The sequence below is a fragment of the Marmota marmota genome, unplaced genomic scaffold (assembly GCF_001458135.2).
Source record: "Marmota marmota marmota unplaced genomic scaffold, marMar, whole genome shotgun sequence".
Lineage (NCBI taxonomy): Eukaryota > Metazoa > Chordata > Mammalia > Rodentia > Sciuridae > Marmota > Marmota marmota.
Window position 1 is genome coordinate 956355 of NW_026000068.1, and position 26785 is coordinate 983139.

Genomic DNA, 26785 nt, shown 5'->3' on the forward strand with positions numbered 1-26785 from the left:
GGGCTGTGCTGGGCACACTCTGCCCCCTCCCCACAAGCCAAGCTCAGCTGCACGAACCTGGGGGTGGTCTGGCTTCCAGCCAGGACAGCAAATGACAAGCGCTGGGTGGGGCTCAGTGTCGTGCCCTCCTGGTTCTGTCCCCGGCACAATCCAGCCGGAGCACCCCTTTGCTCCAAGAAAGCCTTTTCTACAGCATTCAGTCACAGCGCTTTCCAGACCTGCTAGCGATGGAGAGGAACTGCATCTTGGCTGGTTCTAGGAAATGTCTGCTGTCACCCTTCCAAAAAACAGGACACACCACACCACACGCCTTCAAGTATCTACGTACGGCTTTATTCCACAGAAAACCACGTGCTTCACGTGGTGGCTCCGCGGGGCGAGGCCGCAGACTGCAGGTCGCCACGCGAGGGAAGAGAATCGGGAGGAACAAACATCCATTCCGAGTCTGTCTCAGAGATTTTCTTCTGAAAACCCTTCATCTTCAGACGGCAGGGCAGGGCGCGGCCCTCCCTTGGAATATCTTAGTTTATTACCTCCTTCATGAGCCATTTGTAGGCTTTTCTCTTCTAAAAATGAACCTTTACCTGTCACTGTGAGTGGCCGGCTGGGCACCAAGGCCGCCTCCGAATGCCCTCCAAGGAGCCAGGAGCCTGGGTGGGCCTTACTGGTGGCACTGCCCACTCAGTGCTGCCCGAGCCACCCGGGACTCTGGCCTGGTGGTCACTCCCTGTGCAGTGCCCCAGATGGGAAACCCAATTCATCTCAGGAAAAAAAGCACAAATTCCAAACAGACCCAGAGCCGGCTCAGAGAGACGCCGTGGCCGCCGTGTGCTCCGAGGAAGGGCATCTGCCTGGGCCTGACCAGGATGGAGGAGACTTTGTGGAGCCTACAGCCCTGCCACGGCGGGTCAGCCACACTCGGGAGCTCTGCGGTGCCCCAAGTCACCACAGAAACCAAGCAAAGGGGGAGAGGCCAGGGTCAGGGGACCTCCCTGCCAGGCCTGGAGTGTCAGCTGCTCGAGGAGGAGAGGGGGGACTCGAGGTGAACTGACCGCTCCGGCTCCCCTTCTGCCTGGTTCATTTACCAGTGAGCGCGGCCGTGGCCAGAGGTTATGCTCTGATGAAATGGATCTCACTATATTCCAACAGAAACACCAAACTGGTAACGTTTATAAAAAAAGGGGATTTTAAAAGGATTAAGGAAAGCAGAAGAGGTGTCCTGGGGCCGGACGCCGGTGGCCAAGCCTCCCCACAGGCCCGAGGGGCTTTCCTGGGAGAGGTTGCTAGAAATGTCATCGAGGTGCGAGTTGGCCTCCGTCTATCAAAAAAGGGCTGGTAAACAAATATGCTCTGACCCAACAAGAAAAATGAAGTAGAAAAACAATTTTCTCTTTTTTAAAAAAATGCTGGATGTGTTCCAAAGTACCTAAATGAAGTTTATAAAAGACCAGGAGCTCCCACACAGTGGACCGTGTGTCGGTGACAGCACTGCCAGCTGCAACCTGCAAGGCGGGCAGAGGTCTGGGACCACGCGTGGGCCACTCCACCAGTGTGAGCAGCGCGGCCGCCCCGAATGTGCCATGCGCAGAGAAGGGGACACGCAGAGGGCCTGGTGCTCTAGGTGAGGCCACCTGCCGCCCCCAGCTCGCCCCACGCAGCTCCCTCCAAGGCTGCTCACAAGGGGACAGAGCAACAACCCCAAGTCCCGGGGCCTGGGCGTGCAGCGCGAACGCTCAGGGTACGAGAGGAGAGTGCACCCAGGTGTCCCGGGCCACGGGAGGCGAGGGTGGCAGGGAGCCACGGCCTCCGGGTCCTCTGTCCTAGTCCAGTTTCTTGCAACAAGGCTCCCTCCCGAAGCCCGAGCTGTCAGGGCTGAAGTCGGCACAGAAGCCGTTGGGGGTTGGCCCGGGCGGGGTCTGTGTGCAGTGCGTGTGTCGCGTCTGGTCGGGGTACAGATACTCCTCTGCGAAGTCGGGGTGCGAGTCCACAAACCTGGTGAAGTCGGCTGCAAGAAGCAGAGGCACCTCGGTTAGCGGACTTCGGGCAGCAGACCCCTGGCCCCCGGCTCTCCCCTGTGCTCACGTGGCATCCCCTGTCCCCCGGGGAGGGCAGCAGGGAAGCAGATGCTGAGGGAGGGGACCTGCGCCTCAGTCTCTGCTGCATGCTGAGGGGACAGTGGCTGGTCCTCTCAGCTACCCTGTCCTGGGGACCCTCTAGGGAAAACTGGTGACTTTGAGCCTAACAGAAATGCCCCGTCCTCAGCGCCCGCGAAGTGGACTGTGGGCTGAGGCTGTGTCTGGGCAGCACCTGGAGGTGGTGCCGCCAACCGCACACGCTTTGGCACTGGGACCTGGCGAGAGCGAGGGCCCTCCTCGCAGACCCTGGCATTGTTCCCACCGACACAGGCAGGCACACAGACACACACTGGCACCTACTTTCACGCTCACACACTTGGGGTCTGACTTTGGACATAATTTTTAAAGCATCCCCAAAGAAGACATGAACACTGGCCGTTTCGAGATCTCCACAGCCTCCCGCAGCGAATGTCTGTCCTGCTTCTTCAGTAAAACACACGCTGACTTGGAGGTGACCAGGGTGCTCTGTGTGACCCTGCCCTGTGGACCTGTCCCTGGGGATCCCTGCCGCCACTTAGTTCTGGGCCGCCTGAGGCCGTGGCTCCTCTTGTCCCCACGGCGCTCCGTCCTGGACCCTCAGAGGTGGGTGCGGTGTTCTGGAGCATGGGATTTCTCATTTGCTTTAAGGCAATTCTTTGAGGACAGACTGCTGCACCCATTTTAGAGGTTGAGAGAGTGAAGATTCAGAAGACCATGGTGAGGAGCTTGGCACCGCAGGGTCACAGGCAGGAGCCCCAAACCCACGAGTGTCCCAAAAGGATGCGATGTGTGTCACTCCCTCCACAAGGGAGGAGGCACCTCGGGGTTGGTTTGCTGATTCCACACTGCGATGTGAATATCAGCCTGGCCATTTCTCAGTGTCCGGCCTGCCAGTGGAGCCGTGCTGGATCCAGGACACCTGCTCAGATGCCCCAAAGGTGTCCTCTAGGGAGAACCGCTGTGCCCAGCACACCTGCAACAGTTCTGCGCCCAACCCCAGGCTCCATCTTTCCTGACAGACTACTCCTGGCCCAGGTGGACTGAGATCCAGGGCTGTGGCTGCTGGGGACGTAGCTACAATGTCCCCAGGAGGGGAGACCCTGCAACCTCTGTGGACTCTGAACTTTCGAAGCAGGCAGAGCTTGGCTCTGTGTCTTGTGCCTCTGAGGTGCCGCGGGGCCACATGAGAGGACAGGACAGGCTGGTGAGTGGAAGGGACAGGGGCTCTGGTCCTGTCCCCAGGTCTCCCGGGCTCACCCTCCCAGCACTCTTGGGCCAGAGCCTTTGCCACGTGACTGCTGCTGGGGCAGGTGACCCCTCCTCCACTCACCAAACGTGACTGTCCCCTTCCCCTTCTCGTTGATGGCCTGGAACAGGTCGGTGACAGTAAGCTCTGCCACACCCAGGGCAGTCTTCAGGATGCAGGACAGGTCACCCTCAGTTACACCGCCGTCCTCAGGTGACCCGTACATCTACAGGGAACAGCGGGGCGTCACTGAGGCTCCCTCTCCTGGCTAGGCCTGGTGCACCTGTCCTTAGATGTCCCAGCCCTCAGCAGCCATGACCCCACCTTCTCAGAAATGCTGGGCCCCAGGCAGGGCTGTGCCCAGGCCCCTGACTTCTACCTTCTAGGACCTGGTGCCCCTCGGCCTGAGACAAGGAGGCTGCCGATGCCTGGCTACAACTGACCAGCAGACCGACAAGCAAGGGGCACACGGGAGAGAGCAGAGCCGGGCCCAGAACTCCCCACAGCACCACTGGCCCTGAGAATCCAGGCTTGGGGTCCAGCGCCATGCTGAGTCCACAGAAGGCCAGAGCAGAGGAGCGCAGGCCGGGCTCTGGCAGAGCAGCGTGCCTCTGGCCCCACCTACTGGCCACAGCGTGAACTGCAGCCCAGTGGAGGCCCATGGGCCTGGACGGGCTGTCTGGAGTGCCCAGGCTGAAACTTGGACTGAGTGCTGGTGACGCGTGTTTCTACATTCAGATGGTTATCTACAGGCTGGGCAGCAGGGCAGGGCGGCAGCCGGGCCGGCGGACTGCTGGGCTTCCCTCTCCTCCTCCGGAGGTTCCGGGGGCTTCCGCAGGCGTCAGGGCTCCCTCGGGCACGGAGCAGACTGGGGGCCCAGGGTGCAGGCATCGCCCGAAAGCCCCACTTCTGGGACGCTCTCGTGTGTGTGCCCTGCGTCCTCAGAGCTGTTGGCAGCCCTGAGCCATGACATGGGGAACCTGTCAAGGTGCCACGGCTGTGTCACCCGGTCCTGTCACAGAGCATCCCATGTAGGCCCGTGTCACCAGGCTGCCTGCATGTGACCAGGGCTGGGGGACGTCGGGGCCAGCAGGAGGGACAGGGCGTGTCATTAGGAGGTGGTGGCCTGTGCTGGTGCAGAGAGCAGGGACACGAGAGCCCAACGTGGCGCCAGCAGCAGTCAGGGTGAGGAGGCGTGGCAGCAGGTGAGCCGGGCAGGTGTGGCAGTGGCCTCTGCACTCTGCCAGGCAGCACGTGAGAGGTGACTTCCCAGCACCAGGCGGCCAAGGCAGGGTGGCGTGTGCTGCCACCCAGAGGCGAGGGCCCTGAGAGACTTGTGGAGACATAGTCCTCTCCAGGGCAGTTACCTGCCCACCCACGGTGGGGCCTCCACAGTGCCAGCCCGAGGATGAGCTCAGGCCCTGCAGAGTGCCACCTCCCACCTGCTGTCACCCATTACGAGCCCGAGATGGGCCAGGCTGTCAGAACAGGATGTGGCCTGGATGCAGGCCAGAGGCCTCAGAAGTGGCCTGCCCAGGCCCGCTGGGGCCAGATGTTGACATCACCCTGTCAGTTCCCCAGTGTGACCCACATAAGCCACCCTGGCACGTGAAGGCATTTCCCAGCCTGGTTGTGGAGGGTGTGCAGTCAGAGGGACAAGGGGGGTTCTCCAAGCAGCAAGACAAGTGGCTCCTGACTCAGGCTTCAGGTTCTGACGTCTGACTGATGCGAGCTGCTCCTATGGGCGTCTCTAACAGGACCCTGTCTCTAGACGGGCAAAGCTGGCCCAGCTCTACCCCAGGTAACAGGGCTGGCGAGGTCAGCCCCGAGGGGCCCAGGCCTGCAGGTGGGTGGGAGGAGGTCGAGGCCCAGCAGGAACTGGCCTGGCTGGGGGACTCAGTGAGTGGGCTGAGCTGATGGGGGCTGTGTGGGCCCTGCCCAGGGCACTGGGCATGCCCTCCCACTCTACAGATGTCTGCAAGTGCAGCGGTGAAGCAGACTTCAGAGCTGCCACTGGCGAGGGGCGGTAAGACCGTGTCTCAGGTCTGATGTGGCGCCTGACGGTCCCCATGAATTGTTGACGTGGGACCCCACTTGCCTTAAATGCCAGCTGGAGGGTGTCCAGAGTCTGGGATGGCCGGCACACCACTGACAGGGCAACCACGTACTCCCGCAGGTCCACCAGGCCGTCTCCGCTCTGCAAAAGAGACACACCCTCAGGGGCTTGCTCTCCCCATTGGGCAGCCAGTCAGCAGGCAGGTGGACCAGGCGTCCTGCAGGCCGGTGTGCTGGCAGAGGGTTTCCGGAAGGACCTGCCGGGCAGCTGGCTCTGCGTGGGAGCTGCCTGTACACATGGTCGACTCCCAGGGCTGCAGGCCACGGGCGCAGCTTCTCCAGGAAGGAGAGCAGGCGAGAAAGGCCTGCTGCCTGCCAAGACGGGTCAGAAGACCAAGCAGCCACACCTGCTGTGCCCTGCGCACCTGCCTGCTGTGGAGAGACCTCAGCATTCGGAACACAGGGTCCAGGTCCAACCAAGTGGAGTTGACCACCCAGACCCTCAGCCACCTGCTCCAAGTCTCGGTGGGACACAGCCCTGCTTGGAAGGCAGGGACGGGCGGGGACCACAGGTGAGTGGGACACGGTGAAGGACACATGCAGCAGGACGCCCGTCAGCTCAGGAAGCGGCGTGCTGGGTGCACAGGACTGTCACTCTTGCTGCCCCTGCCCCTGGTCCACTGCAGACGTTAGGCCCAGGGTCAGGCAGGCGAAGGTCCTGAGCACCCTCTGAGGGGATGTGGTGGCCATCTTGCAGTGGCCTTGGTCCAGCTCTCAAGGCCTGGGGTACAGGGTGCTGGTCTCTGGAAGCAGCTCGGGCACCAGGCAGGTGTAGCCCACACTAGACCCAATGGCTACATGTGTCCAGCTCTGGGACAGCTGGGCCTCTGGGTCTGAGGCCCTGCAGGTGAAATGGGGCATGCTCTTACCTCAAATGACCACCATGCATTTGAAAGAGCAGAAAGTAAAAATCAACACCCCACACATCGCTATGGGTCACTTGGGGACACGAGAGCTGACCAAGAATCCCTGTCACAAGCTGGGAACCCAGCCCGAGAGGCCTGAGCAGGAACAGCCAAGGCCCAGCAGTGCAGGCAGTAGGACCGGCCCGGGCTGCGTCAGCACTGCCTCTGGCTGGGGAGGATGTGAACCCAGGGTCACGGTGACATCCATGACCCAGGGACCGAAGTGTCCCAGGCACTCACAGGCTCCCCGATCCTGCCACAGCCACACTGAGGCTGCCCGTCATGTACACGAACTCGCCAGACAAGCTCACAGGAGGTGCCGTGCCACGCAGGACAGGCAGTGGGGTCACACGGGACACAGCACAATTGGCGACCCTGTGATGATGGGCAGGCGTAGCCGGCTTCTGCCCGCCACCCTGACCTCACGAGGCACCTTTCAGAGCCACGGTGACGTGACCGTGGACCCTCATTTGGCCAGTGTGTGACCTAGGAGGGCACGGGACGTGGGAGGGGCTGGGCTGGCTGTGTGGTGTGGGCCTCTCAGACACCCACTGAGACCCCACAGCACCAGCACGTCTTGGGGAGGGAAGGCTTGGATGATCTGCTTCTGCACACACCGAGGAGCACAGCGGGACCGGCTGGTGCTGGCCCCGGGCAAGGGGCATGCTGGACACTGGCCCTGGGCAGCGGGGCTCCTCCTCTGCTCTCAAACTTGGGTCAGGTGTGTTCCAGCCACAGCAAAGGCCTCTTGTATTCTGAAAAGCCCGGTGTCGCACCAAGACCCCTCTCTAGCGGCCGCACCTCATCAAAGAGCGAGAAGAGTTCCTCCAGTGTGTCCGAGACGGGGACCCCCAGGAATGCGGCGAACGCCGGCAGGCCCAGCCTCTCCCGGCTCTGCACCTGGGCACTTTCCAAATATTTATCCAGATCCTTCTCAAGCTTTTCAGGCTTCAGCCTAAAAAAATAAGGAGGAGTTTCTTTCAAGAAGTCCACCAGGGGCCTTGCCACCCCTCCGGAGGCTCCTCAGGACCCTCAGGCTACCCACACGGCAGGACCAGCGTCGGCTGCCAGGCTGAGGCAGAGCCTGGGCCAGCAGGTGCGGGGCTGCCTGGCTTCTGGCCAACAGGGGACGTGCTGGCCGCTCTGCCCGTTCCCTGGACACCCATGGCATCGGGGGACAGCTGATGCCCACCACAGAGGGCTTCTAAGGCCCTTCTATGTGGACTGAGGCTGATATTTAAGTCACCTTGGAGCAGGTACAAACGTCACTTCCTGGGCCATCTGCCCTGTGCCTCAGCTACACCGGGTCCTGACCCTCGCTTGGGGGGTCCCAGGACACTCACCCGAGGCCCCGCACCAGCCTGGCAAACTCCAACAGGCAGGTGTCAGCGGGCAGGCGGAGCTGTCCCTTGGCCAGGGCCAGCTGGCAGTCCTCGAACGTGTAGTCGGTCACGGAGACGCCCAAGGCCCTGCAAGGAAGGGGCCGTCAGCCTCCCCACTTTGGCCAGTCCCCCTCAGCAGCTGGGCAAGGGGGCCGGGGCGTCTGAGGGCACCAGGGTGGACGGTCTCAAGGGAACACCTATATGCTGTGCCTGGCCATGTGTGTCCACAGTGCAGAAGCACAGCCCCAGCCTGTGGGAGAGTGCAGAGGTTGGCCGGGTTGCTGGGGGCAGCTCCAATCAGACGCCCATGCAGTGGTGCCCACTGACCACATGCCCACCCCCCTGGTGCCCCCAGGACGGAAGCTGCTCTGTAGAGCACGCACTCCCCGGTGGGGCCCCTCAGGCAGGTCCACCACTTCTGATCTGTACTCAGACAAACGTTTTTAAGTTAAAGGCTGAGTGAGAACGTAACGTTGATCACGGTGGGGGCTGAAATGAGGGTGAGCACCGCCATAGGCAGGCTTCCCGCACGGGTACTGAGCAGAGGCCACAGAGCACATGCCCTAGGTCTGGAAAGACCCGCCTGTCCTTGGGGCCCTGAGCCTTGGGGAGCCCAGGGGTCAGAGAACACTGACACGAAGCATCAAAGGAGGGCCCGAGGCACAGGGCGCCCAGGCAGCCGTGCTGGCACGAAGCCTTCAGCGCCAGCTTTCAGGGTTCGGTATCCGGCTGCAAACCCCGTTGGCTCCAGAGGCAGCGTCCAGGGCCAAAAAGCCATGGCATGGCGGGCTCCTGTCACCTGTGTCCCTTGCGGGGGCCCAGGAACTGGGAAGGGCTGGGAGGGCCTGGCCTGGACGCAGATGGGGTCTCAGCTACTCCCTGGGTCCCAGGTGTGCACAGCTCTGGCCCCTGTCCGGCTCAGCTGGGCACAGGGCCAGTGCAGGCTTGTTTTCCCGAGCTGTGTGGCCGGCAGGGGACTAAAGGGAAAGGCACTTCCCCTGTGGGGAGCAGAGGACGGCCTTCCAGCCAGCCCTGCCAGGTCTGGGGGTGGGCACCTGCAGCAAGGAGGGCGAGACCACAGGAGGCTCTGGGCAGGAGATGCGGCACCTGGTCCCTGGCCTCCTCCCAGAGCCAGCAGGACCCTCACCAAGCCCACAAGAGGCACTGCCCCCGACCAGAAGATGTGCCTGGAGCTCCACCCAGACCTGTGGGTCAGGAAGCGAGCAGGGCCGGTGCCTGAGGAAGGGAGAGGGGGTGCACGGGCACCATCACTGGCCTGCGATGAGCGGACGAGGGGCAGGGCAGGCCAGGCCCTGCTTCAAAGAGGAACAGAACCGTGTGAGAGCGGGTGGCGACAGGCCCGCCCTGCCCACCTCGAGCCCCTGGGGGACTGTGGTCTTACGAGGCCAGCGGGAAGTACCATGCTTGGCCTGTGGGGGACACAACACTGGCAGCCTAGGTGGGGGTGAACTCAGAGGCCTGGGCGCAAGGCTCCGACCCCGAGCTGCCAGGGCTGGTGCTCCTGTGGGCTGGGTCGGGCTGCAGCAGAAACATGGGGTCAGGTGCCAACGGGAGCTTTGAACTTGCAAACGAAGCAAGAGTTAACCACCTTCTACATGGTGAACGGGCAGAAACACCACCAGACACAAGTGCGGCACGAGGCAGGAGGCCCAGTGCTCCCCGCCAGGGCCCAGCACCTGCTCTCCCGGTGTGACAGGGTGACAGTTGCCTGCCGGGGAAGGGGCGCTCACTCACTCGGCCATGACGCTCCGCACGTTGCTGGCGTACAGTGCAGGGTTCCTTTTCTCCTCCTCAGAAGGGTTGTACACGGGGAGGAACTGGGCACAGAGAAGGCAGGTCAGCTGCAGGGGCAGCGCAAGAGGCCAACAGCACAGAGCCCAACCGCACAGAGCTACCACTGTTAGGACTGCCGGCCGGCAGGCGAGGTCTGCCCAGGCAGGTTAGCAGTGCCCCACCCACACCCACCCGTGCACACCGCATACCCACACCCGTGCACATTGCACATGCACACACTGCACACACCCACATGTGCACACTGCACACACCTACTACGTACACACTTGATACACACACACCCCGGCAGGACACCCAGCTCCTCTGCATGCTCACCTCTGACCTCACGAGAGGTGGGTCTTGAGGCACTGCATTTCCACCTCCCAAGGTCACAGTTTTGTCTGACAAACTACACTTGTCTACACATTTGGAAGAAACTCTTGGCAGCTTTCTGTCACTTACTATTTTGAAATTAAGATAAATCGTGCTGTGGACACATGGTGCCTGAGACACGGGATTTAAATGACTGAGGTCATGTCGACAACTCCCATCCTGCACACAGAGGCAAAGACCCTCCCTGGCGCCTTGAACCTGTTTCACGTGGGAGCACCCGGAGCCCGTCGGCGCTCCCTGTGGAACTCCACGCTGCCACTCCTGCTTTATTTAAAAGTCCCGTCAACTGCCATGGTCTTAGCCCCTTACACAAGCCACGCATGTACAGACAGGCATCTGCGGGGCCACTAGGTCTCTTCTCCCGAAATGAGCCACCAGCTCTGACAGAGCTGCTCAGAACCAGGAGCACCGGGCCTTTGGACCTGGCCCGGCTGCCTCCTGGAGCAGTGGCGGCCCACATACGCACCCCAGCTGCAGGGCTGCCAGGCTGGCTCAGGGCTTTGCAGTCACAGGGGCTGACCTCCCTGAGAAGTGGGCAGCCTGGCTGGGTCAGCTGTCCAGCTAGCACTGCCCTGTGATGTCTGTGGAAGGTGCGGGGGACGCATCCTTGAGTCTGTGCACTGCGTTGCCTTAGGTCCCTTTCAAGCTATTCTTCACTCATGAAAAATCCTACAGTGCACGAACACGGCCAAGTGGGTTAGCCAACACACGGGCGTCAGGACCTGGCAGACATGCCCTAACCAAATGCCATCAGGACGACGGCCAGACGTATTTAGCAGGATGAACTCAGCAGTATTAGTGCCAGTAAAATTGAAAGCAAAGTTATTGCATAGGTGCTAGCTTTCTACACACTTAAGCTGTAATAACCATAATAAAAGATTGATAGGATTAGCTTCCTCATTGATTAAAAAAGTCCTGTCTGAATGGTCCCAAATCATTTAAGACATGAAGTTATTGGTGCCAAGTAACCAGGAAGCCCCTCTAAGGAAACCCAAGAAAGGGATGAGATCCAGTGACACTGTTTCAGCCCAGAATGTAACACTATGGCGCTGGCTCTCCACAGCGGGTCAATGCTGGTAGACTCCTAGCCATTTTGTAACATTATATTAAGGGCCCTCAGTTTAACAGTTTTAACATTGTGTCTACACAGCTCTAAGCTGAACCCTGTTCTGACACTCTGTGCCTCTGGACAGACCCGGGGAAGCATTTACACCACTGGACAGACCTGAACATGACCTTGGGTAACACTGTAACCACACATACCTCAATTTCCACTTGGTTGTGAAACTGGCACAGGGTGAGCCACAGGATTTTCAACCTTTAAAACATTGAACAGATCGGTGACACTGGTTAACAAGGCTCTCGGCTCCTCCCGTGAACGACTGCAGGGCTGGAGTCTGCAGTTGTGCCTCCCGGTTCACCCCTCCAGAGGGCGCTGCTGGGCAGGGAGCAGCCTTCAGGAGGGCGCAGAGCCTCGGAGCCCAGTCCAACGCTCCGGCATGCAGTGGTCTTCAGTGTCCCAATGCTTGCCCTGCCTTGGGTTTGTTCACATGCTGTCCTCTCCAGCTGCCCTCCTGCTCAGGAAACCTCATCTATGGACACCTGACCCAGCCTCAGGCCACGTCCTCCAGAGCCCAGTGCTGCCACTGCCCCTGCAGCCTGGCTCCGAGGCCTCTGTGTACAGCTGGCATCGTGGCTCTGGAAGGGGGAGCCCCAGAGTGCCAGGCCCACCCTGCGGCCTGCTTCCTAGCTCTCTGCATGGGCCTGTTTCTGCTCCATTATGCCATCCCCAAGCCCGAGACACAGGCCCCCACAGAGCCCTTCCTGACCCTTCATCCCGAGAAGGGCTGACACCTGACCTGTCACCTGCCTAGGCCCAGTCCTGCTTCCCCCTGAAGTCCCTGGGCTGCCCTGTTCTCTCATGGGCCTCGTCACCCACCTCTCCTCCCTCCAAACACCAGCTCACACACCAGTGTCCTGGAGGCCCAGAGGAGCTGGGCATCCTGGGCTCCCACTGTGGCTCTTCTTACTGTGTGGGGCTATTAACCATTGTGTGACTGTCCCAGGGGTCAGGGATGCCAACCCGAAAGCCTCCGCCATCCAGCACTACCCAGCCCCATGTCTGAGCAGAAGTCCCCACCCTGAACACCTGGCCACCAGGTGGACGGTGGTAGCTACCGAGCTGATGACTAGGGATGGAACAGAAGAGCTTGGTGACCTCCTGAGGGTGCTGAAGCCGAAGAACTCTAAGTCCCCGAATCCAGAGTGCTAGGATGGGGCCTCACAGGGGCACTGGCTTTCACAGTGGGCTGGACCTGACCACTACCAAATGGCAACTTTCACATTTGCAAAAGTGACACAGGCACAGGGAACCCCAGAGGGCCCACGTTTCCACAGAACGACAGGACAAACAAGAGGACGTGGGGACAACTTACGCTCCGGGTCCTCGCCAGGTCCATGTGATGGTGTCCTGAGGGCAGGAGAAGAGCAGAATCCATCAGGCCTGGAGCTAGGTGTTGTGGGCTGCCCGCCCCCTGACCTGCAGAGGCCCAGGGTCTCTTCCTCCTGGGTGGACTTGGGTCCCAATGTCCCAGGTCCTGCAAACACCCGTATCTCTCTTCTTGGCAGCAAGGCTGCGGTTCCAGGTCTGCCTCAGTCCCAGCCGACCCCTTCCCTGCCTCTCCACCTCCAGTGCATCCAGGGACCTTCGTCCGCAGAGCGGAGCTGCTGTGTTGCTGCCCTCCAGCACATTCACAGGCTCCAGGCTGCCCTTGCTCAGGCACCGGTGCTGCCCATACCTGCCCCGCCTGAAACAGGTCCTGCCTACACTGGCCCTGCCTGTACCAGGTCCTGTCTACATTGGCCCTGACTGTACCAGGTCCTGTCTACATTGGCCCTGACTGTACCAGGTCNGGTCCACCTGGGCTCTCTGCCCCAGTGCGGTCCCCAAGGGCACTCCAGAAGTCTGGAGTGTTTTCTTTTTTGTGTGTGGATACTGGGAATTGAATTCAGGAGCACTTGACCACTGAGCCACATCCCCAGCTCTATTTTGTATTTTATTTAGAGACAGGGTCTCACTGAGTTGCTAGCGCCTGCTTTTGCTGAGGCTGGCTTTGAACTCATGAGCCCCCTGCCTCAGCCTTCTGAGATGCTGGGATTATAGGCGTGCGCCACCACACCTGGCCTCTTGTGTTTTCTTAAACAAGGGATACTTCCGCAGGGAACAGAGGCACGGCAAAGCCGTGCCTCTGTAAAGCCACCCAGTCCCTTTCCCCGAGCCCCTAGCCTTCCAGAATTGAGATGTTCCTAATTTAAAAACTGTCTGAGTGTGAGACAAGCATAGAGAGCCTCTCACCAAAGTGTCAGGGTGGGCCGTGGGGGGAAGAGGCCTGCTTCATGACCTGCGAGAGCAGGACTTGATGCTCCAACACCAGGGACATTTCAGAACTCAGGTTTATCTGCAGTGCACCTGCAGACAGGCTCCTATCTGGAAATCCTGTGTGACCTGTCCTGCCCTCTGGGCTGTGACCATGCGGTGGCGTTTGCTGAACTCCGTCCACCAGGTTGGGTGGACAGAAGGTGCAGAGAGAGGGCAAGGCAGGTACACCTGGACACTGCAGCCTTGTCCTGCACAGTGTGCAACACCAGCTCCAGGAAACACAACTTACCAGTTTGTTCGGGTATCGCAGCACCACAGGCTGAACAGGGACACCAGGGATGAATGCACCTGCCAAAGAGAGGACAACCATCTCACTGCCAGGCGGCGGACCTGGCCCCAAACCAGCCTTCCACCAGGCCTTCCAGTGGACTCCAGAGCAGGACCACTTCCACAGGTGGGCGCTGCTCCAAAGACCCAGGGGTCTTGGCACGGAGGAGCACAAGAGGCAGACCCGCGATGCATGTCTGGTCATCACCCCCAGCCCCTGGCCAGTCCCTTCCTGGAAGTGTGTAGACTGGAAGTGTCCTGGAGGCCAGCCTTCCGTCCTGCAGGGCAGGGCCTTGGCACTGCCTGGTTGTGTGGGCAGGTCAGCCCGAGGGCCTGGAGGAGGGAGGGCAGCGGGGCCTAGGAAGGCCAGTGGACGTCAGTCACCTGCCCTGCTCAGTTCCCACACACACTGTGCAGTGTCCTCTAGTGGACAGCAAAGCTCCACAAACGGCCTTGTGAGGCTCTATTTCTGTCTTAATTTCTGTTTAAAGCTTTATAAGAAAACAAAAAAAACAATGTCAACAACACCAATGTCAACACCCAGCTGTCAGGAGAGCCCGGATAAAAGGCACAGATGCAAGTGAGAGCCGTGTGGCAGCCACACCAAGGCAGGCTCACCCGGGAGACCTGGGCCTGCACACCAGGGTGTGTCACTAGCAGAGCTGTGGGTAGAGACACCCGTGAGGAAGGACCAGAGTCAGCTTCGTGGCTTCTGGGTCTGCACTGGCCCTGTCCGTGGCTGCACCCCCGTGCCCACAGGTGGCCTGCATTCCTGCTGCACTGGCCCATCAAGCCGGGGGCCACAGCCTTTTCTTTCTATGAGCACTGCTCTGCTGTCATAGAATATCTGCAGGAAGAGCCCTGCAGGCTGCGAGCCCACCTCTAGGGAGGTTTCTCCATCCAGAGACACCAGGTGCCCCCCACACTGAGCCCAGGCCTGGGGCTCCAACCACGAGGGAGGCCCGAGGACACTTGCCCTGAGGCAGAAGGTGCAGCGGGCCCTGGGGTAGCATCTGCAGGACATCAGGAGCTGGGGGAGGGTGCAGCTGGGCTGGAACTGGTCCACCTGGGCTCTCTGCCCCAGTGCGGTCCCCAAGGGCACTCCAGAAGTCTGGAGTGTTTTCTTTTTTGTGTGTGGATACTGGGAATTGAATTCAGGAGCACTTGACCACTGAGCCACATCCCCAGCTCTATTTTGTATTTTATTTAGAGACAGGGTCTCACTGAGTTGCTAGCGCCTGCTTTTGCTGAGGCTGGCTTTGAACTCATGAGCCCCCTGCCTCAGCCTTCTGAGATGCTGGGATTATAGGCGTGCGCCACCACACCTGGCCTCTTGTGTTTTCTTAAACAAGGGATACTTCCGCAGGGAACAGAGGCACGGCAAAGCCGTGCCTCTGTAAAGCCACCCAGTCCCTTTCCCCGAGCCCCTAGCCTTCCAGAATTGAGATGTTCCTAATTTAAAAACTGTCTGAGTGTGAGACAAGCATAGAGAGCCTCTCACCAAAGTGTCAGGGTGGGCCGTGGGGGGAAGAGGCCTGCTTCATGACCTGCGAGAGCAGGACTTGATGCTCCAACACCAGGGACATTTCAGAACTCAGGTTTATCTGCAGTGCACCTGCAGACAGGCTCCTATCTGGAAATCCTGTGTGACCTGTCCTGCCCTCTGGGCTGTGACCATGCGGTGGCGTTTGCTGAACTCCGTCCACCAGGTTGGGTGGACAGAAGGTGCAGAGAGAGGGCAAGGCAGGTACACCTGGACACTGCAGCCTTGTCCTGCACAGTGTGCAACACCAGCTCCAGGAAACACAACTTACCAGTTTGTTCGGGTATCGCAGCACCACAGGCTGAACAGGGACACCAGGGATGAATGCACCTGCCAAAGAGAGGACAACCATCTCACTGCCAGGCGGCGGACCTGGCCCCAAACCAGCCTTCCACCAGGCCTTCCAGTGGACTCCAGAGCAGGACCACTTCCACAGGTGGGCGCTGCTCCAAAGACCCAGGGGTCTTGGCACGGAGGAGCACAAGAGGCAGACCCGCGATGCATGTCTGGTCATCACCCCCAGCCCCTGGCCAGTCCCTTCCTGGAAGTGTGTAGACTGGAAGTGTCCTGGAGGCCAGCCTTCCGTCCTGCAGGGCAGGGCCTTGGCACTGCCTGGTTGTGTGGGCAGGTCAGCCCGAGGGCCTGGAGGAGGGAGGGCAGCGGGGCCTAGGAAGGCCAGTGGACGTCAGTCACCTGCCCTGCTCAGTTCCCACACACACTGTGCAGTGTCCTCTAGTGGACAGCAAAGCTCCACAAACGGCCTTGTGAGGCTCTATTTCTGTCTTAATTTCTGTTTAAAGCTTTATAAGAAAACAAAAAAAACAATGTCAACAACACCAATGTCAACACCCAGCTGTCAGGAGAGCCCGGATAAAAGGCACAGATGGATGTCGCAGGACACTGTGGAAGTGCCTCCTGCCTCCAAGGGCCCTCCCGTTCATCAGTAAAGGGATTTGGGGCTGCTCTGGGCTTGGGCTTCTGCACAGCTGCCTGCTCATGGGGTTGCGGCAACACTGTCTGAGGCCAGTTCTCTGTCCCTAGTGGCCGACCAGAGTCAGGGCTGTGTCCGAGCTGATGGCCCAGGCTGCTAAGGTCCTGCCTTGTGCAGGACATCCACCTGCAGTCGGCGTCTGGCCTTCGCCTCCGTCCCTGGCCTGACCACTGGGCTCACCTGGCGTCTGGCATGGCAGGCGCCTCTTCTCCTGTGGGCTCAGCAGCAGACAGAAACAGCTCCTCTGCCATTTCTGTGTGCCTGCTGGAGGGGCGGCCCTGCACCAGGAGAGGGCCACATGGACCTGGGCTCCAACCCAGCACTGGCACCTGGCAGAGGAGGCCAGATCCTCGGAAGCGCTCGCTGGTGAAAGCAGTCCTACCTCTTGGGACTGAGCATGGGGCGTGGCATTTGCTGTCCTGGCCCAGCTGACCGTCATGACCATGTGTAATGTTACCACCAATATAACTCAGTGATAATCAAAGGGAAAAAACTTTGTTTCAAATTTCACATGTCCATTTTGGAACTCAGGCAAAACGTGTGCATTTGAACATGCGTGTCAGGTGAGGGTGGGAGTTGTGGGGAGAAACAGACCCCGGGGCCGGCACAGCTCGCAGAGCCATGCTGGGCTGGCACAGCTCGCAGAGCCACGCTGCTGATGCCCGTCCTGAGCCCTGAGGCGGACTCCAGCAGGGGTGGCGGCTCCTCCCAGGTTTCAGGGCCTGCAGGCCACTGGGGTCCCACAAGCGCTCACACTGGCTGGGGCCCCGTGTCTGCCTGGCTGAGCCCTGGCAGGTCAGAGAAACCACACGGCTGCTCCCACAAGGAGGACCGACCCTTCCGTGGTGGCCCACCACCTGGAGAAGCTAGGACCAGTCTCCAGCCACCTTCATCTTGAGGCTCTGGGGGCCAGCAGCTGGATGCTATGGCACTGAGGGCCCAGGGCACGGTGGCAGCAGGTCCTGACCCAGGCTCCTCACGGAGCTGCAGTCCAGATGATGACCTGCCCTGGCTACTCAGGCACCGTCCTGGGCTGTGAGCCCTGGGGACACACCAGAGCCTGCCTGTCCCCAGACTCTGCCCACCATGTTATCTTCACCGAGACCCTCACAAGTGCTCGGCTGGTGCCCACTGCACGGCTTGAGGCACCCAACCCTCCTTGATCTTCTGTGATGCTGTCCACCTGCTCAGGGCCTTGGCTCTCCCTGGGTCTACAGTCCTCCTTTTTTGGCACATGAAGCCCAGCTGCCCTTGAAGAGAAGCCGGTGGCTGCTCTGAGGAGGGAGACTCCTCTCAGACAGTGTTCCCCTGGCCATGGTGCCCGAGGAAGGGGCTGGCAGTGGGGCTGCCCCTTGCACACGCTCTGTGTGGATGCAGACCCCAAACTCACTTCCAGGTCCGTCTGTCTGTGGTGGCTTTGGGGATGCACCCCAGTCTCAAATAACCAAGGTTCCCATTAAATGGCCCTGGGGATGCCCAGCTGGGGTCACGGGCCACACCTAGGGCTAGGGGTTCTGAGTGTGGGGTCTCACAGACCCCTGCATGGGCTGGGGCCCTCCTGCTCCTGGTCACTAGATGAGCACTCCCCACCCCACTGTGCCTGCTCTAGATCAGGGCAGCGCAGAGCACGGGCTTTCCACTGCCTACCCCGCCGCTGCCCATGGAAGCTGTCCCCTGCTCTCTGCGCTCTGAGTCGGGCATGAGGAGCTGCAGCCAGGCACGGGGACCACGGGCAGCACCGGCAGATGGAGGACTCTGGGAGCGCAGACGGAGTCAAGCTGCTGAGCCTCAGGCAGGGTGGCCCCCAAGGCCCAGAGCAGCCTGGGACCTGTCCACACACCAGGGTCAACGCAGGTCACAAGAACCACCCGCCTCCAAATGCACCCACTAAGGAGCACCCGGGGCTGTGCAGAGCTCCACACAAGTTCGCCAGCATCACCGAGGACTCTGCCCACCCTCTGCTGCAACAAGGCCACAGCCAGGGCAGCGCCACAGGAGGCCGGGCACCTGTGCATCTGGTGCCCCCCTCTGGTGAGAAGGGTGCAGTCCAGCTGGGCTTCGAGGGCAGCGCAGGTCTCTGCCCCTGGGTTTCCAAGAAGAGCAAACGGCAGGTGGGAAGGCATCGCTGGTACAAGTGGAGGCTGAGCCAGCCGGGGAGGCGAGGAGGCCCCACTGACCCGGGTCCCTGCTAACTTGGACCTGAGCAAAGCCAACCCCCACACCTCAGTCAGAGTCCAGACTTCCACAGCCTCCCTCACACACCTGAGTTAGTGGCCCGAGTTCTAGGATTCTGTGATTTTTAAAAATTCTTCTTCGTTTAATTATATTTTCTTTTTTAAAAAAATATCTACTTTTTACTTGTAGCTGGACACAATACCTTTATTTCACTTATTTATTTGTATGTGGTGCTGAGGATCGAACCCAGGGTCCCGCACACGCGAGGTGAGCGCTCTGCCGCTGAGCCACAATGCCCCTGTATTTTCTCTTTTTAAAAATGGTGCATTAAAATTATCTTGTGACTCTGGAATATTTCTGAGAACCCCAGCATATATGAGAATAGCAGAGATTCTTATTATCAACATATGACATTACTTAAAAATATCACTTTAATGTTTTCCCCTCCCAGAGGAGAAAAATAAATAAATAAGGAAACAACATACCAGGTTTGAAGGTAATCAAGCAGGTCCTATTTGTACACGTTCCTTCTGGAAAAATCATTATCTTGAAATAGAAAAAAAAAAAAAAAAGCCAGTATTAGACCACACAGGATCACTCAGAGAACACAGGTGCCAATTTTTCCGGCATATTGTCTCTGCTACTGACAGTTTAGACTCTTTCACCACTTTTGGCTGGAAGCTCGGGGCACGGGACGCGCACAGGACTCCAGCCTCCTGGTTTTAAAGATGTAAGTAGGCAGGAGCCTGCGTCTTCTCACACGCTCCTGGAGCTGGGGTCACTGAGGGGCCACCCCAGGAGCAGTTCATACAACACCCCACGGAAGGCTGCGGTGGTACTCGCAAAGGAAACGTGCCGACGGGAACAGAGGCAGATAGCGAGGGAGTACCGCGGCTGGAGGGCCAGTGGGAGAGGCCCACAGAACCAACAGTGACGGCCGTGGACGCTGCATGTGAGTCACTCCTACCGACTCAAGGAAACTCCCCATCTGTTGGAAAGCACGGCCTCGGCTGCCCTCAGGCCTGGCCCCAGCAAGCGCAGGAGGGCAGCCGGCAAGCTCGTGGGGAGGGGGAGAGGCCGTACAGGGGGGCGGTGGCTGGGGCACCCTGGAAGTCTTGAGACCCCAGCGGGCCGCCCTGGGCCAGCAACCAGAAGCTGGGGGCCTGGGAAGTCCAGCCCCTAACACTGGCCCCAATGAAAAGCAAAAATCAGAGCCCGGGCAGCCCCAAAGCCTCTCAGTGAACAGGCCACGCTGCTGCCCACAGGGGACACGCAGGAGGGACAGCTCAGGCCAGGGGTGGAAGTCAGTAGCCACACTCGGGTTGGGAAGGCAGAGAGGAGCTGCACGGCCCCATCTGAGGTACGATGCTGAACCGTTTTTGCATTTCCTCCGATTTTAAACCCCAGGCACCAAAACCAAGAGCACCCTGAGCAACGCTGAGCACACTCCTGGGTTCACACACTCACCAAGACAAACGGAGCAGAGCCCAGCACCCAGGAAGAGTGCCCTTGCTCACATGCCCTGGAAGACCCATCAAGGCCCAGGCAGGTGGCATTACCTGTGGCCACTTGCCAGCCGACTGTGCCCGCCTCCGGATCTCTTCCACCGTCTTCCTGCGAGAGTCCTGGTCTGACCGAGACACGAACACGGGCCGGATGTACCTGATCAGAGCTGGAAGAGCCGGCCATGGCCTCAGTGAGTGGTGTGGACACAGAGGGACTGGGGCAGGCCTGTGGCACCCTGACCCCCACAGGCTGTCCAGGGCCTGGCAGTGAGCCACCAGGAGACACCAAGCCTCCCCCAAACTTACCCAATGGCAGGAAGCCCGCAGCCTATGGGGCTGCAAACACCAGGGTTCCTGAGACCCAGGACGGGGGGCAGGGACGAGAGGGGGAGTCCCCGGGACAGTGACCAGTGACGACGGGGAGGAGGGACGAGAGCGGGAGTCCCCGGGATGGGCAGCGAGGAACAGAAGTCTGGCCACCCTATTAGCAGAGGAGGAGGCTCCAGGGCTCCCGCACACATGGCTTGGACCCCAGCCCCCGTTGTGTGCTGAACTCTGTCCACTAGAAGACCAGCTGAACCCTAAATCAAAATACCCGTGAAAGTGACCCTGCGTGACCGGGTTACCATGAGGTCACCCTGGGCTATGAGGTCCTAATGCAAGGACTGGTGTCCTCATAGGAAAATAGGGACGGGGAGGAGCCACTGGAGAGGGGGCAGAGTTGGGCGACGTAGCTGCAGGCCAAGGAGCGTCTGGGACTGCGGCAGCCCCAGCAGGTCTGCGGCTGCTAGCACCGTGGGCATCTGGCTTCCAGAGTGGTGAGGGGACGAATTCCCACTGTGGCACCTGCCATGGCAGCCCCAGAAATGCACACAGCCCTGGTCTGACCACTGCACCACGGGGCCTGCACCACATGTGGCAGGTCAGGGCATGAGACCTGCTGCGGGCAGAACTGTGCTCAGGTGAAGGTGGTGGGGCCACACGAGCACCACTCTCCTGCCAGAGCTCTTAGAGGGGCACAGAAATGGCCGTCCCCAGGTGGGTCTCCTGGCTGAGGAGAGGGCGAGTGTGCCAGCCTGGCTGCTTCCTGCCCTGCGGGCTCATGGGCCATCTCGTCCCCAGGCCTGCGGGCTGCTTCACTTCCTGCTCCCGTGGGCCACCTCGTCCCCAGCCTGTGGGCTGCTTCATTTCCCACTCCCATGGGCCACCTGGTCTCCCAGCCTGTGGGCCACCTCGTCCCTTGGCCCCGTGGTGTGGCCTCAGGCCCCTGGCTCAGCACTCTCGGGACTTGTAAGGCACAGTACTGTGTGACCTTCTTTCTTGGAGGTCTTCCAAGAGCAAGGAAAAAGTTTACTGAAGAAGAAATTCCTCGGCGCTGGCAGTTACCAGCTGGGCCCCTGGACGCTTACAAAGCCGGAGACACAGGTGGCCTCAGTGGTGGTGTTTTTTCCGCATCTTGAGTCACTGGCTAAGCTGACGTCCTGGAACCACTCATTCTGAGCACCCACGGGAATGAAGGGGAGTGACCCTGCCCAGGGCGATATGAGGCGAAGGAGGGAGTCGGCTTTGTCCCCCGTCTCCCAAGGAACCCTGTGATGGCCCCGAGGCATGCCAGGGCTCTGGACACAGCATCTCCCTAGTCCTGAGGGTGCAGCTGAGGTTCTGGAATTTTCCTTTCTGTCTCCAGTGCCAAGGAAAGCCACCCCCAGGGGAATCCCCAGCTCTCAGCCCAGTGCCAGGAGGCGCAGGGAGGAGCTGTGCTCTCACACCTGGGGCTGTGTTCAGGGCGGTCACTGGGCGGACGTCCCCCACCACGCTCCCCAGGGCAGGAGGAATAAGCACAGCTAGAGGGGCTGTGCCTGCCTGAGCAAGGCCCTCTCCTGCCCATGCCCAGACAGGGTCATGACGGCACGCTCGACTGGATGGCCCCCTAGGTTGTGCAGGGGACACTGAGGAAACGGCTAGGACCCTGGTTGGTGGCTCTCGCCGGGACTGGGGGGTCCAAAGTGCCAGCTCAGAATACTAGTCGGCTCTTTAACAGTCGAGGGCTGCCCAGGGTCCAGGAGGAACTAGAGCCACGCTGGCTCCCTGGGAGGTGCCCTGAGTTCCTGCACTGTAGGAAGAGCCCTCAGCTACGTCCAGGGACAGTGCCCTCCTGCCACCTGTACCCTCTGAGCCAGCAGGGGGCGGAGTGTGGCTGGGCCACATTTCAATTCTAATTAACATCTCTGTTTGCTCTGGACACAGTCTGGCGGTGCTACCTAGGCTGGCCTTGAACTCTGGGCTGAGAGATGCTCCTGCCTGAGCCTCCTGAGTAGGGGGCTACCAGGCCTGGGTCCTCAACATTTTTAATAGTCATCTGTCACTATCTTCCACTTTTTGGTCTCTGCATTGTCCACGAAATGATGGATAAAGGCACAGGCTATAGGAGGGACCTGCACACAGTGGACACAGTGAAGATGGCTCCTCCTGACCGCGGCAGAGGCGCGTGGAGCCGGGACTGACCACACAGCACCAGCAGCTCAGCTGACGCGCACTCTCCACAGCCTGCACCTGGGGTGTGGAGGGCAGGCCCCCCCGCCATGTGCTCAAAGCCCAGGTGTGAGTGAACACTGGCGTGATGATGTCCCCTGGACCCAGCCTCCCCCTGGAAATGCCACCTCCCCGGCCTAGAGCCTGACAGGAAGAGACAGAGCCAACCCACCCTGCAGACCCGACAGAGCCTGCAGGTTCCCTGCCAGGCACCACCTGCCCACACCCTGAGGGCCCGCGGAGACCCTTCGAGTCGAGTGACCTGCACGTTAGCGAGGTGCCACACTCTCCACCTGGCCTTCTGGAAAACTCCAGGACCTCAGCGGACTTCCAGGTACTCGGTGTCGTCCTTTACTGCCGAGCCAGGCTCAGGGCTGGTCTAACCTGCAGGGCCCACGGCCTCAGGCCTCTCGAACGGTCCTCCCGGGCTCACTGAGCAGCGGCCCCTGCTGGCTGGGTGCCTTCCTGGTTTTGCTTTGTGATCCAAGTCCTTGGTTCGCCGACCTTTTCTGTACGACCTGTGACTCCACGGGGGCACGGCCTCGCGCAGTCCACCTCCCTGCTGGCCCCTCTGCTAGCCCAGCTGTCTGAACAGCGAGGTGAGGCCAAGATGAGGGACAGGTGGAAGCCTCCTGTCCTGCTCAGGACGCGCTGCAGACAGACCCCACAGCAGCCGGCCCCTGGGCTCCGGGGACAGACTGAGTCGCAGCTCATGGTGGAGGGGTTTGTCCTCGGTGCCCCCAGCCTCCACACAAGCACAGAAAATGCCTTTTCTCTGGAGAAGCTGGGGTCTGGCTGGCCCTTTCAGGGGGGAGCAGGGGGTGCAGGCCAAGACACCCGGAGAGCTGAGGGTCTGGAGAGCGACCAGGGCTTTGCATCCTGGACGCGTGGGGCCTTGCTGTCACCGGCCTGGACTTCCTCTGGAGGGGAAGAGCGCCTGCCTCTCAGCAAAGGCGGCTGACGGAGGCCGGCAGGGAGGCCGGCAGGGAGGCCGGCAGTGGTGGGGCCTGCCCAGCTGCTCAGCAGCACCTCCAGGGGGCAGATGAAGAGCACCCACCCCGTCGGTGACGACCAACAGAACACCGAGGGCTAGGCTGGAGGTGACATCCAGGTCCTGCCTCCTGCCCTGTCCCACTCTGCCAGAGCAGAGTCCCTGCGGTCCAGGTCTCGGGAGGGGGCCTGGCTCCAAGCACAGCTCAGAAACATGGGTGCAGGACTCACATCTCTGCCTCCCTGCCACCAGATGCCCTGGGAACCCACACACTGGAGTCACAGCAACTCAGGCTACCCAATTGCCCCATGAGAAGCCACTGGTGACGGTGACACAGCACTCCCAGCCCAGGAGACCAGCTGGGCTGGCTGCAGAGGAAGATGCTCCCCTGCACTGTCCTCTGCCTGGCGCTGTGCCCTCAAGGGTCCATTCACCCTGACGTGGGTCCTCCCAGAGGTGAGCTACCACCCTGGCCAGCACCCTGCCCCAAACTCTTCCCCTCAAGCCTGGAAACCTCTGGCACCTGCTCTGAGGCACACGAGCAGCTGCCCTGGAAGCCCAGTGCCCTCCTGCCTGCTGGGTCCTCAGTCCTCCTTCCCTCCTGCAGGGTCAGCACCCCGCCTGTGGCCTTCTGTGATCTCTGATGGCCATTCAGGCCCATTCCACTTCAGAAGCAACGTCCCCCCGTCGGTGAAGCATCAAGGAGCTTCCCAATGATGGGGCACAGATGTGGCCTCCCAGGGGCAGGAGAGAAGCTGGGCTGGTGACTGGGGGACATGGAGACTAGGGCTGGGGGACCAGATGGGTCCTGGTGCCTGCATAGCTTGACGCCACAGAGGTCTCCCAACTTGCACGGGACCCCTGAAGATGTGTCCAGGTCCCACCTCAGAACCCCAGCGTTCTATGGAAGGAAGGCCTTTGCAGATATCAAGTTAAGGATCTCAAGATCACCCTGGGTCATCCAGCAACCGTGTCCTTACAGGAGACGCAGAACAGGGACAGGAGAGAAGCCATGGGACCTCAGGCACCCAGGCTCGAGGAACGTGGCCACAAGCCCAGGAGGCTGGAAGAACAGGAGGGCCTCCCCTGGAGCCTCGCGGCCTGCCTCATGGAGCACAGCAGGCCACATGGAGCACAGCCTGCCACATGGAGCACAGCAGGACAAATGGAGCATGGCCTGCCTCATGGAGCACGGCCTGCCACATGGAGCACGGCAGGCCACATGGAGCACAGCCTGCCACATGGAGCACAGCCTGCCTCATGGAGCACGGCAGGCCACATGGAGCACGGCAGGCCACATGGAGCACGGCCTGCCTCATGGAGCACAGCAGGCCACATGGAGCACAGCAGGCCACATGGAGCACGGCCTGCCTCATGGAGCACAGCAGGCCACATGGAGCACGGCCTGCCACATGGAGCACAGCCTGCCTCATGGAGCACAGCAGGCCACATGGAGCACGGCCTGCCTGATGGAGCACGGCCTGCCTGATGGAGCACAGCAGGCCACATGGAGCACAGCAGGCCACATGGAGCACAGCAGGCCACATGGAGCACAGCCTGCCTCATGGAGCACAGCAGGCCACATGGAGCACAGCCTGCCTGATGGAGCACGGCAGGCCACATGGAGCACAGCAGGCCACACGCAATGGGACTCCCAGCCCCCAGAAGGTGACAGAAAGGAATTTGTTGTGTCAAGCCACCTGGCTTTGGAGGTTGGCTCAGTAGCCCGAGGACACTGGAGCTCAGGGTGCCACAGGGCTCAGACGCCTATTGCTTACTTGAGACACTAACTTCTACCTACTGAAGGATGCAGGTAGGTGTGCATCTCTGCAGGGACTGCGATGGAGGGCACTCGGGCCTTCATCACATGAAACCTCACAGCCGTGGAGGAATCCACAGCAAGGGAAAGAGGTGAAGGGAGGACCTGCGGTGGGGGATGCAGGGCAGGAGTGGACACTCCCCAGGGCCCAGGGAGGAGGCTCCTGCACTCCTGAGGGCCTCACACACTCTGCTGGGGGGACTCACTCATACACGAGGGGACTCACTTGATAGGAGGAGGGACTCCACTCACTCAATAGGAGGAAGGGCCACCCCCAGGTCGGGGCTGACTCATACAGGAGGCCTCAATCCTGGGTAGGGCTCTCTCCTGGGCAGGGTCAAGGGCTCGTGCCCGCCCCCAGCAGGAGTGCACTTACTTCCCCAGATTGGGATGTCTCTGCTCTCCGCCTTCATCACGATGGAGGACATGGTCATGGTGACAGGGATGGCATCGAAGTAGGACGAATGCGGAGCCAGCGTCAGGATGGTGGCCTCGGTGGGCAGTGCCCGCTGCCCCTTCACGACCACGTGGTGGAAGCCGCCAGCGAACCACATGGTGCGCATGATGGCCTTGAGCAGCAGGTCCACGGCCCTGCAAGAGAGGCGTCGGATCACACGAGGCTCGGGGGCCACAGGAAAGGCACCGCACCTGGGCTGAGGCCACCGGGCCAGCAGCAGCTTCCTGAGGGGGTGTGTGCCGGTCCCCAGCCCGAGGGACTTCCTCCCACCCCCTCACTCATTCACGACAACCAAAGGCTCCGTCCCGTCCACCACGTGCGTTGGGATGAAAGACCTTTTGCCCCAGGCTCAGCGACCCATCTGATGGCCTCTGTCATGCCCAGGGGGAGAATCCACGGGGACACCTAGCACACGAGAACATGGCCACCAGGGCTGGGAGCGGTGTGGCAACGTCCTTTCTGGTCCTGCCGCTGGACCTGGTGCTGTCCACGTGAGCTGCTTCTGCTAGAGCTTCTGCTAGAAGCGGCCTGGACCAGTGGGCTCGTCCCTGTTGCTGTGCGCGGCGGAGCCGTTACCCGTTCACCACCAGCCACCCTGCTGAGCTCAACAGTGAGGCACCCAGAGAGCCGCGGCCTGTGCACCCTGGGTCCAGGGCTCCCTCAGAAGGAACTGGGCTCCGCTGGCCCAGCCCTCAGTGCCAGCCAGAGGGGGTGAGATGGCTGCACAGAAAATGAGAGCCTGAAACCTTCCTGGTGACTTCCCCAAGGGGCCAGAACCCTCTGGGAGCATTCCTAGGTGAGCCCCAGCACACCTGAGCGGTGGCCAATGGCTGAAGGGCACAAGCCCCTAGGACAGCCACCTGGAAGACCTCTGCCAACCTGCGGGTAAACAACACTGGGGCTACACACGGAGACTCGGGGGACCCAACTTGGATGCTCTACTCCTAGGGCTGGGTATACTCACACAGGTCCCTTCTCAACTGCAGCGGAGTGTCTCCAAGGGCCTTTCTGTAGGTGCTAATTTCCCAATAACCACACACACAATCCCTGGGGCACCCACTGATGCTCAGGAGGAGAATGCGGCCGCAGGAGGCTGCAAGGGACCAGGGGACCAGGA

The 26785-nt window shown here is 60.6% G+C and overlaps 1 protein-coding gene across 4 annotated transcripts in view; it reads right to left on the reverse strand.

The window, feature by feature from the left end:
• Positions 1 to 311: 311 nt before the first annotated feature.
• The window catches only part of Lpcat1 (lysophosphatidylcholine acyltransferase 1), a 36397-nt gene continuing 9923 nt past the window's right edge, over positions 312 to 26785 (reverse strand). Inside the window, exons 3-14 of one of the 4 annotated variants that reach the window (XM_048813966.1) lie at positions 25588 to 25802; positions 19924 to 20036; positions 18850 to 18910; positions 13618 to 13676; positions 12385 to 12419; positions 11213 to 11267; positions 9518 to 9624; positions 7724 to 7849; positions 7182 to 7335; positions 5459 to 5557; positions 3445 to 3586; positions 312 to 2005 (exon numbers count right to left, since the gene is read on the reverse strand). In XM_048813966.1, the coding sequence (XP_048669923.1) occupies positions 1821 to 2005; positions 3445 to 3586; positions 5459 to 5557; positions 7182 to 7335; positions 7724 to 7849; positions 9518 to 9624; positions 11213 to 11267; positions 12385 to 12419; positions 13618 to 13676; positions 18850 to 18910; positions 19924 to 20036; positions 25588 to 25802 (1351 nt within the window). In that variant the 3' untranslated portion in view covers positions 312 to 1820. Of the gene's footprint in view, positions 2006 to 3444; positions 3587 to 5458; positions 5558 to 7181; positions 7336 to 7723; positions 7850 to 9517; positions 9625 to 11212; positions 11268 to 12384; positions 12420 to 13617; positions 13677 to 15469; positions 15529 to 18849; positions 18911 to 19923; positions 20037 to 25587; positions 25803 to 26785 lie in introns of all 4 variants that reach the window. The other 3 variants (XM_048813965.1, XM_048813967.1, XM_015490443.2) reach the window with 3 other exon arrangements.